General features: G+C 42.8%; 2 protein-coding genes across 2 annotated transcripts; both read right to left on the bottom strand.

The window, feature by feature from the left end:
* Window positions 1-315: 315 nt before the first annotated feature.
* On the bottom strand, window positions 316-3,221 carry LOC139402003 (GDP-Man:Man(3)GlcNAc(2)-PP-Dol alpha-1,2-mannosyltransferase-like). The gene is made up of 5 exons (XM_071146049.1): window positions 2,877-3,221; window positions 2,356-2,577; window positions 1,867-2,238; window positions 1,120-1,703; window positions 316-1,003 (listed from the first exon to the last, which is right to left on the bottom strand). The coding sequence occupies exons 1-5, from the start codon at window positions 2,933-2,935 to the stop codon at window positions 723-725; spliced, it is 1,518 nt and encodes a 505-aa protein (XP_071002150.1). The 5' UTR covers window positions 2,936-3,221; the 3' UTR covers window positions 316-722.
* Window positions 3,222-4,071: 850 nt separating this feature from the next.
* On the bottom strand, window positions 4,072-10,071 carry LOC139385886 (uncharacterized). Its single transcript, XM_071131176.1, has 9 exons — window positions 9,954-10,071; window positions 6,881-7,378; window positions 6,511-6,669; window positions 6,240-6,394; window positions 5,809-5,907; window positions 5,235-5,371; window positions 5,024-5,107; window positions 4,626-4,865; window positions 4,072-4,487 (listed from the first exon to the last, which is right to left on the bottom strand). The coding sequence occupies exons 1-9, from the start codon at window positions 10,045-10,047 to the stop codon at window positions 4,274-4,276; spliced, it is 1,680 nt and encodes a 559-aa protein (XP_070987277.1). The 5' UTR covers window positions 10,048-10,071; the 3' UTR covers window positions 4,072-4,273.
* Between the last annotated feature and the right edge of the window lie 967 nt (window positions 10,072-11,038).

Below are 11,038 nucleotides of genomic sequence, written 5' to 3'. Positions count from 1 at the left end.
TGTTGTATGTGTCGAACTGCTTTGCTTTATCTTGGCCAGGTCGCAATTGTAAATGAGAACTTGTTCTCAACTTGCCTACCTGGTTAAATAAAGGTGAAATATATATATGTTTTTTAAATTTTAAGTACAGACGCGTCTTGCATTTTTCTAAACTGCAGGTTAAAGTTTTGACCAAGGGCTATCTATTCTTTCCACAGGTTAAAGTATAACATAAGCAAGCATTGACAAGATGTCAATTATTTGGGCATTGAAAATGTTTCGGTATCGTTGTTGCTTAGAGGAACTTTAAAGACTAAATAAAGATTATATACAAAATACAACAAGTTTACGTTTAAGATTCAGACAAATTAACAATACATTTCCTTTTTTTTTTAAAGCATTGTTTGTATAATATCTACAATTCTGAGCCATAGTCCCATACAGAACAAGAAAAAAAATCACAGTGAGAAAAAAAAAAGCACAATGTTTGATCCCTCTGCCGTATTGGACTAGATATAAGGACCAAGTGCTTTTTGAGTGTAAACATCAATAGAATTTCCAGCAAGTCCCTTCACTGGAACTCTAGCAAGACAGAGCAAGTTAGACAAGCATCCTTACTTATTCCTATGAATAAAGCCAGCAAAGGTCTCATAGACCATCAGTTTCCCAGCCAATCAGGCCTGTGAGTGCAGCAGAGAGGAAGGGTTTCAGTCTGTGAGGGGGGAGTGATTGGTTTTCCCTCATCACTCCAGCTTTCCCATCAGAGATTCCATGGAAGACAGGAAGCTGGCGTCAAACTCCTGGTCGGAGAAACGGTCTACAGACCGTCGAGCATTGCGCCGGATCTCCAGCCGTGCCGACGGCGACAGTGCCAGGATGGTCTCCATGGCAGTAGCGTAGCTGTCCTCGCTGTCAGCCAGGAAGCCAGTCTGCCCGCCCTCATAGGGAACCACAATGTCCAGCTTGGGGCCGCCGGACTTGTGAGCCAGAATGACTGTCCCTGCAGCCATACATTCTACCACACCTGAGACAGGAGAGGATGCAGAGAGTAGGAACTGGGATCAGATGAATAAGTTTGGAATGTACAACACTTCTCTTAAAAACAGAAGATAATAAGATGGTATAGATAAAAATGAATACCTATGCCAAAATGCTCATTCCACATGGTGTGCAGACCAATGGTGGCGTCCACCAGCTCCCTCTTTAACTCATCAAAGGGAACGTTAAGTTTAAACTCAACTCTTTCTGTCACACCCAGCTCCTGGCACAGCCCCCTCAGCATCAGCACTCTATCATCATCCTCCTGGTTACGGCAGCCACCAATCAACACCAGCCTCAGAGAATCCCGCCCTCCTGGACCTAACCCTTTCCTGTCCAGAAGCTTCCGGAAGGCCCTAATCTGCAGCCGGTGGTCTTTCTCTGGTCGGAACTGCCCCACGGACACTATCGAATGGCACTTCCTGTCATCGAGCACCTCCCCTTCCACCTCATCCTCCAATGGGATGTTGAGGAAGGAGCGGACGTCGCAGGGAGGATAGACCACACCGGTGCGGCTGGGTGCGCGCCACAGGGCCAGGATGTGGCCCAGTGTCCAGGTAGAGTTAACCATGACGACATCGCTGCAGGAGCCAGCTAGGCCGTAGATCAGAGCAAAAGCACAGTAGTACATCACCTTGGCCATACTAAGAAGAGGGTTAGCAGAGATGTAGTCTGCATTGTTGAACCTGTTGGGATTATAGGAGGGAGTGTATCATCACAAATACTGCAGAGGCAAATTACAAGTTTGATAACAAAAACATCAACCAAACTATTAACGAATACATTATCTGTGTCACAATAAATAACCATATCAACATGCTTTATGTAATTAAAATAAACAGTTCTGACCTTGGGTTTCTCTCTCTCACCACAGACAGCATGTCAGTACTGACGGTGGGGTAGTGCACATAGCTGCCCACCCTGCATCCTCCCAGGTAGCGAAAGATGGGCAGAGTGAAGGCATAGCCCATGGAGTCCATATAGAGGTCTGGTACAAAGGCAGTGAGGGCCTCCCAGCCCAGGAACATTGAGCCCATGCTCTGCCCCAGCAGGGTGAAGTGGGGGTAGGAGCTAGCCTCCACCAGGAGACGGTTCTTCAGGAATATGAAAGTCACTGGATGAGGCAGCCTGATGTTGAAGCGTTGTTGGGCGCCCTCGAGGATCTGCTCCCCTGTCACCCCATGGTCACCGGTGTACACAACGAATGAAACGCTTGGGTATCTACGGGAGGGAAGGCACAGAAGAGACATAACATATCAAGAAGATAGGTTATTAAGCTCATGAGCACTCCACGAATGCATTCAAATCTAACTATAGGCTCAGACTGCGTAAACCTACCTATTCTGAAGCGCTCTGAGGGCACACCAGAGCACCCGCTCCCCGCCCCCTCCTGCATTGCAGTAGGGGTGGAAGAAGGCCACAGTTGGGGAACTGTTCTGAACCAGGCGGGCTTTCCGACTCCTCTGCAGCCATATTCGGACACCCATGACTAGTAGAAACAGGAGCAGCGCCAGCACCAAGCTCAGATACACGCATGGCAGCACCATGGACCATAGTAATCTGTTTTCAAGACAAAAAATAATTAAGGTTATACTACTAACTATAACACCATGGTGGCTGGCTGACTGGTTCTGAGTAGCTAGCCAACTAGGAATTTAACTCGTTTTTGACAATGGTCTGTCTATACAAATTCCCTTGATTGTAAAATGTCTTCTCTTCATAGATATGGCTACTAACTAACGTTAGGTAGCTATGACGGTCACTTCATTCTTTATTCACATCCAGTTTCTGTTGGCGAGAATTGTAAGGTTAGACAGGTATCAGAAACAAAGCAGCATAATTTATTAATTGATTATTACCTGATTAAGTCACATAAGCACAGAGACAGATGGTCACGATGATGATCATGGCCAGCCATCTTGACAACACAACACAAACTTTGACACCGGAAGTGCTTGTAAAGCTTTCTCAAAAATATGTCGTTTCAGCCACCGTCATAAACTTCTACACTTTTTCTACAATTAATCTTCTTAAAATGTGATTTGAAACCGAACACCAACATTAACCACACTGCTAAGCTTAAAGTAAGACCAAAAAGCAAATGTTAATTTTCAAGAATTTATACGATATAGCACATTATGACTTTGCCGCTGTGGTAAGTAACGTTAGTGATAGCCCAAAGATGTTCGTCTTTTCCTGTAGCTGTCTGCTCCTCCTCTTCTTCTATGGTATTATGGCGGTCTGCAAACATACTCGTAAGTTAGCGGTGCATGCCTCCACCTACTGTGTGGGCTGTGTCTGCCTACTGTGGGCTGTGTCTGCCTACTGCTTACTGTTCTGGAGTGTGAATACTAAATACTTTTTTGCCCCACTGTACTTGGATGGGTAGTCAGCATTTGTTGCTGGCATGTCATGCCTAAATTTGCTAATCTTGTCAATGAAGCAATACCAGTGGGTTTTGTGATGAATGAGCCATCTGATTCAAATGAATGATGGAGCAGAGTTTGCCTTTTTGCCCAAAATTTAATTGAAGGTGCTCCAAAACTTTTTCCTATCATTCTTTATAATTTATGTTTCATAGTGTAGTTTCTTCTTTTTATTCAGTTTAGTCACATGACTTCTCAATTTGCAGTGTTTGTCAATCAGTTGTGCAGCCAGACTTATTTGTCATTACTTTGACCTCATCCCTCTCAACTATACATCATCTTCTCTTTTTCTTCTAAGGTTTTATAGCATACTTCAACTAATGTTGTATTGCCGCCGCCACCACCTGGACGGGTGTAAAAAAAAAAGTATTTTAAAAATGCCATTACACTACTAATAAAAAAGTTACAAAACTCGTCTCACTCCTTCAGTCATTCAAAAAAAGATTTGTCAAGCTCTGTTGAGGTGCTGTGATTGGTCCATATTTCGTTTGTTTAAATAAGAAGTCAGACTTAAAGCGATACACACTACTTGAGGCTGAAATAGTTAAACACAACTAGTATTCAGAAATACTTTATTTTAATTGGAGGTCAATGGAAAATGTAAAGACATTAAAAGTGCCATAATTATGGGAGTTTTCACATGCACTTGCTGTGCAAAATACATGTTTTGCAGACAACTACTCAAGGCTATATAAAGACAGTGACATCAGTAGACATTATGGTAAGGTTACAATTTGGCACAAGATTAGTAGAGCTGATGAGATAGATATTCAGAGGTCTTTGGCTATTAAGGACAAGATACAGTAGCCTCAGTATTGGTTCCTTCATAGTCATGTTTGTTGTTCACTATTGTGAGTTGTGTCTTCTCCATACAGAAGATTGGAGAGACTCTTGGTCTGGATCTTGAATTTCCAGTGGCATGCTGGGGTGCAGGCATAGAAAATGAAGGGCACCCTGTGTAGTCCGAAGATATTGTAGCAGGGACGGATTACCTTGAGTCCAGGTCCGTACATAGGACCCCTACAGCAGTCACACACACCCACCCTGGGAACACAAAAAAAACACACACACCATCAATGAAACAGTCATCTCTTTTACCTTAAAACAAACAAACATGGAGTTCATCCTTTATACTGTGTATTTATTTAGTTGAATCTGATCAGGGTCATGTAAATAGGATACCTGTTAAGGGCCATCTGTGCCTCAGGGGGAAGGCTGGCGTAGCGCAGACAGGTGTCTGTGAGAGAGAGGGTCATAGTGGCTGAGTGTTGCAGATCCTGGGGAGAGTTCCAGCTGCAGCTCTTCCAAAAGTAGGGGTGCATGTAGTTGTTAGAGATCCTGAGCTGGGTGAGGGAGAGGCGCAGGGCCCCACAGGGCAGGCCAGGCAGCTGGTTCCCCTCCACATTCAGGTACTCCAGAGTCCTGCAGACAGAGGTGTTCTGTTATATTTAAATAATAACACAAAGTGGGTACTTTACAAAGGTGGTGGTGGTAGGTGAGTTACCCCCATACAATATAAGACCTTGGAAAAAGCTCCATATCATGGTCTTTGCAGACTTACTGCCTACTCTAGACTGTACCTGAGTTTTCTGATGTCATTTGTTAGGGATGAGAGAAGGTTGTAGGATACATCTAGAAACTGCAGGGTGGGCAGCTGGTACAGCCTGTAGGTAGGACCAACAGCACAGGACTCAGAACTGGGAGACCGACAGAGACTTCTAACAGCAGTGTAGGTTTATAACACTATGGTATAACAAGTTCCCAACCCTGTAGCGCCCCCTTGTGGCTTACTCTGACGGCAGGGAGGTGATCTTGCAGAAGGAGATGACAAAGGTTTTGAGCCTGGTGAGTCTGTGGATGCCGGTAGGAATCTCCTCTATGGGGTTGTCTCTCATCTTCAGCACCTCCAACTGTGTGAGCTCATACACCTGTTTAAAGAGAGAGAAGAGATATTTGGAAGTTGTCTTGCCATGGAATTGCAATGACATTTTGCAACATGCTCAGAACCCCCTTTTCAGATAAATAGGCTCTAAAACAGGGTTCCCCAACTGGCGGCCTGCGGGCCTAATTTGGCCCACGGGGGATTTTATTTGGCCCCCCAACTTTTCGGAGCATTTTATTTTTTTATTTTATTGTTGGACATAAAAGACTGTAACAACACCAGCAAATCAGCTCCACGTGATTTTAATTTTGGAAATCTGTTTCAAAGTATTCTGAAACATAATAGAGAGATATACTGTATGTGATCGCATACAAATGTAAGCAAGGTTTGAAATTATTCGTTTTAGTCAAATATCTAGTTGATGATCACTGCTCTAAAACGACCCCATGCTCATGGTTTGCCTCAGTTCATAAGGCATCTCACCTCCACTGGGAAGATAGTAAAGTCATTGAAGGACAGGTTGAGGTAGAGCAGGCTCTGGGCCAGAGGAGTCAGATCAGGAAGCAGGGCAATGAAGTGGGCCTGAGAAAACACACAGTAAATCAAACACACAGTCAAGGTTCAGAGAAAAAGGGAAGCTCTAGCTTGCATATTCCTCTTCAACTTCCTGTTATGCTAAATTTGAGACAGTCGTTTCATTTCCTTTTAATGTTAGTCAGAATAAGTGATGTCTGTGTTTCTGTCGCTCTCAGTAATGCTGCAAAGAGTCTGAGAACAAATGTTTTCAATACATAAGGAATAAATGATAAAACAATAAGAAAAGGATACATAAATAATTGGCAAACAAGAGACTTGTAGAATTTGACACACACACACCCACACAAACACACAACACAGTAAGCAACACACAGCACCTTCAGGGTGAGTGCCTTGCCCCCCTCTGTCAGACAGTCCAGTATGGCCAGCTCAGATGGGTTGATGCCCTCTCCAGAGTGCCTGAACGGGGAGTGGGTCCACCGAGAGCCCTGGAAGTGCTTGGTAGTCACAGAGTTCAGGATCACCTCCGTTCCTGCTCAAAGGAAAAATGTATTTATTTGCTACAAGAAAAACAGAACTTGGCTTTGTACAAACAACTCAATAGTGTTAGTTTTGTTATAGTAAGTTAGAAGGCAAACATGTTCTTGCCTAGGTATAGATTTTCCTGCTTCTGAACAGCTTGTCTTTCCCCTGGGGGTACCCATATCTCCACAGACTTCTGTTCAGACCTGCAGGTCCCATCTCCCAAACAGCTCCGCCGACACATCATCTGAGTTTGCACCTCCATACGGATCAATGCTGCCAGCTCTTATCAGATAACACACAACAAATGCTAACAACACACACAATACGCATGAAGAAACAGTACACCACTGTAACTTACACAAGCAAGCATCCTTGTCACACAATACTCACTAAATAATACACTAGTACTGGTGCATAATGAACACACCACAATCTGGATTATAGCCTACTACAATGGTAGGTAATCTTTTAACATATTATATGCAGTATGTACCGCATATGATTTGCTTCTGTGGGATCCTGCTCTTGGCCTCTGGCAATTTCTCAGTGGACATCAGCTGCTTGGACACCTCAGTCTGCTGCCCTTTGTGCAGCTCCATCAGGAAAAGCCCAACCAGCTTCCTGTAGTTGCAGCGAGACAGTGCCACTTTCTTCAGGCCCTCTAGTGACTGAGCCCCACAGCCGCCATTAGGGTCCCGCAGAAAGTCATTGAAGCTAAAACTAGGGGGAAAGGGGATGTATCTGGGGTCTGTCTTGAGGAGGTCGAGGAGGGGGATTTTGGGGAGAGTGCGTGGAGGTTTACAGGGGAATCCCTCAATTATTTCAGGTATTAGCATGGATGGGACCGAGGTCAGAGGAGTGGGAGCCACCCTAAAGGCTGCAGGGTCATAGTCCCAAAGAGGAAGCATGTAGCAGCTTGACTCACTCCGCCCGGTGGCACTGTCCTTCAAATCCCTTCTCTCTGTTGAGGGCAATGAGTCTATGATTGTACCTGGAAGAAACAAATGCAAGTTTCCCATGGCACTTTAACAGTTGGATCAAACGTAGATAGTGCTGACCAACATTTTTGTTATTTTTCATTTTTTAAACAACTAATTGACCAACAATTCAATTATTTGAATTCCATTTCATTCATTTTATTCTGTGAGCTCAATGCACACATTGCAGTCTCTCTAGAGATAAATCCGATCCAGCCTGAACTGTGTGATGTTGTACGGAGTTGTAGTTTCGAACAGGCCAATATTCTCCATAGTTTAGCTCATAAAACGTGGTAATTAACTACAATGACCATAATCCATTGTGCATCTGCTTGTCCAGTCTGTGTTTATTTTACAAATGCACAATTGTGAGGGGATATTGAGAGCAGTTGTTGTTCGCAAGGTATCTCTACCTTAAAATACATGATCTAAGTGATTAATAGTTGGTATTCAGCAGACATAAAAGTATGCCTTATTTACTTTGAAGAACTACAAAATAGTGATTTTGTCAGAAAGCATAGGCAGCAGTGAAAACAAATGTGATTTACACAACTGAAATATTTTATTAACATAAAGTAATGTGAACAAATGGGTAATAAGTTATAAGCAGTAATTTTACATGCATAAGTGTCCTATATTGCCTTCCTTTCACCTACACATTGGGGAGAAATAAGAAAGATCAGTTCCGTAATTCTTTGTATTTTGGTTGTTCTCAGAGGAGGCTCAATTTGCCCGACTGACATAAATTGTCTGCCTTTTGGAATGTTCTTGCAATTTTCTCATAAAACGTGTCTAGAACATTAATATTGTATATTCTGAGAACATGGCAACCATGTCCTGTGTATGTTTGGTGGGACGTTGATGAAATATTCTTCTACCCTGAAAAAAACTGGGCACATGAATGTTCTTGCAACGTTCCATAAAAGGCATCAAGAACATTAATGTTGTATACTGAACAAATATATAAATAAACAAATATATAAACGCAACATGTAAAGTGTTGGTACCATGTTTCATGGGCTGAAATAAAAGATCCCAGAAATGTTCCACACGCACAAAAAGCTAATTTCTCTTAAATGTTGTGCTGGGGACAATAAAAGGTGACTCTAAAATGTGAGGTGACTGCAGGAATGTCCACTAGAGCTGTTAACAGATAATTTAATGTTTATTTCTCTCGCATAAGCCGCCTCCAATGTCATTTTAGAGAATTTGGCAGCACATCCAACAGGCGTCAACCGCAGACCATGTGTAACCACGCCAACCCAGGACCTCTACATCCGGCTTCTTGACCTGCGGGATCATCTGAGACCAGCCACCGGACAGCTGATGAAACTGTTGAATTGCACAACCGAAGAATGTCTGCACAAACTGTCAGAAACCGTCTCAGGGAAGCTCATCTGCGTGCTTGTCATCCTCACCAGGGTCTTTACCTGACTGCAGTTGGGCTTCAGCGTAACCGACTTCAGCTCACCTTCGATGGCCTCTGGCACGCTGGAGAAGTGTGCTCTTCATGGATTAATCCCGGTTTCAACTGTACTGGTTAGTTGTGTGGGCGAGCGGTTTTCTGATGTCAACGTCGTGAACAGAGTGCCCCATGGTGGCGGTGGGGTTATTGTATGGGCAGGCATAAGCTACGGACAACGAACACAATTGCATTTTATTGATGGCAATTTCAATGCACAGAGATACCATCACAAGATCCTGAGGGCCATTGTCATGCCATTCATCCACCACAATTACCTCATGTTTCAGCATGATTATGCACAGCCCCATGTCGCAAGGATCTGTACACAATTCCTGGTAGCTGAAAATGTCCCAGTTCTTCCATGGCCTGCATACTCACCAGACATATCACCCATTGAGCATGTTTGTGATGATCTGGATCGACGTGTATGACAGAGTGTTCCAATTCCGCCAATATTCAACAAATTCGCATAGACATTGAAGAGAAGTGGGACAACATTCCACAGGCCACAATCAACAGCCTGATCAACTCTATGCGAAGGAAATTTGTTGCGCTGCATGAGGCAAATCGTGGTCACACCAGACACTGACTGGTTTTCTGATAAAAAGTATCTGTGACCAACACATACATATCCGTATTCCCAAGCATATGAAATCCCTAGATTAGGGACGTATATGAACTCTAACTCAGTAAAATCTGAAATTGTTGCATGTTGCTTTTAGATTTTTGTTCAGTGTATATTCTGAGAACATTGTAACCAAGTTCTAGATAAATTCTGCTTGACATTAAAGGAACATTCTCCTAACTTTAACACCAAAACATTCTAAAAAGGTTCTAAGAAGTTTTTTGCTAACATAGATAGAATGCTGTTCCCCTAACTAACAGAAAACTGGACACTCAAACATTAGGGGAACATTGGGGGTAACATTACAAATACGTTCCCTCTCCCTAGAATTGTCAACTGGGCAGAAAGATCAGTTTTAAGCTGCTGGAATGACTTTTCAGTTTCACTTTTTTGTATCGTCCAATGGGGCAACCCCCGAGCCGGCTGAACTTGCGGGACTGCTCAATTCACTTGTCCCAGGCAATAGGGCAATCCCTGTATTACAATCCCTGTAACCTACCTGAAAGTATAGGCGAAGGAAGTGATTTCACAATGGGGGGATTATTTTTAGGGGGCAAAGGCCTCCGAAGAAGCCTTGCACGTTCTGATGGCATAGCGACTCCACGGTGAAAGCTTCTATTTCCTGGCAAAAAAAGTACAGTAGCTAAGTTTACTGTATACATTTACAGTTGCATAAATGTCTGACAATGATATTGATTTTCATGAGGCTGGAGGCTAATCAGAGGGAGCAAAACTGGCAAGCCTAGTTGTTGGCAACATTAAGAAATCAGAGAGCTAAGCTAACCAACCACAAACAACCAGTCATATAATAATAGCAACCAGTAGCCATGAATCTACCAAATAATGACATTTGAAACACGTTCAATATAAACATCACATTCTTAATTTCACATTTAGTTAACTAGCTAGCTTAGCTACATCATATTGTCCCTTTTTGGAGGCAAACTTACCGCTGAGATTTCCCTGGCCTCTATGTAAGTGGTGGAGAGTCGACCTCCCGATTCAGCAGAGTCCTTGGCAACCGCCATAACAACCGTCAAACAAATCAAGAGTCTGAGTCAAAAAACATTTAAATATATATATATATTTTTTAAATAGTCTGAGTCAAATTGGGTGCATGCATATAATTCCGTTAAGAATGAAAATTGTAATTGAATATGATCTATATGTATGCTTGATTGTCTACTACACTAGAGTATGCAAGGTAGAGTAGGTTACTTTCTAAATGTTATCCGTTACAGTTACTACTTACCTGTCCAAAATTGTAATCAGTAACGTAATTTTTGGATTACACAAACTCAGTGTAATCGGATTACATTCAGTTACTTTTAAATTACTTTCCCCTTAATTAAGAAGAAGAAGACAACTGTAACGGTTTTCAGTAGGAAGGATCTGACCAATATGCAGCGTGGTACGTGCATGTTAATATTTATTTAAACTGAACACAAAAACAAAATAACAAGAGAACGAACGAAAACGAAACAGTTTTGCCTGGTGCAGACACAGAGACAGAAATCAACTACCCACAAATCATAGTGGGAAAACAGGCTGCCTATGTATGGTTCTCAATCAGAGACAAAGATA

Source organism: Oncorhynchus clarkii, chromosome 3, assembly GCF_045791955.1.
Source record: "Oncorhynchus clarkii lewisi isolate Uvic-CL-2024 chromosome 3, UVic_Ocla_1.0, whole genome shotgun sequence".
Classification (NCBI taxonomy): Eukaryota; Metazoa; Chordata; class Actinopteri; order Salmoniformes; family Salmonidae; genus Oncorhynchus; species Oncorhynchus clarkii.
This window is presented reverse-complemented; position numbering and strand designations above follow the sequence as displayed.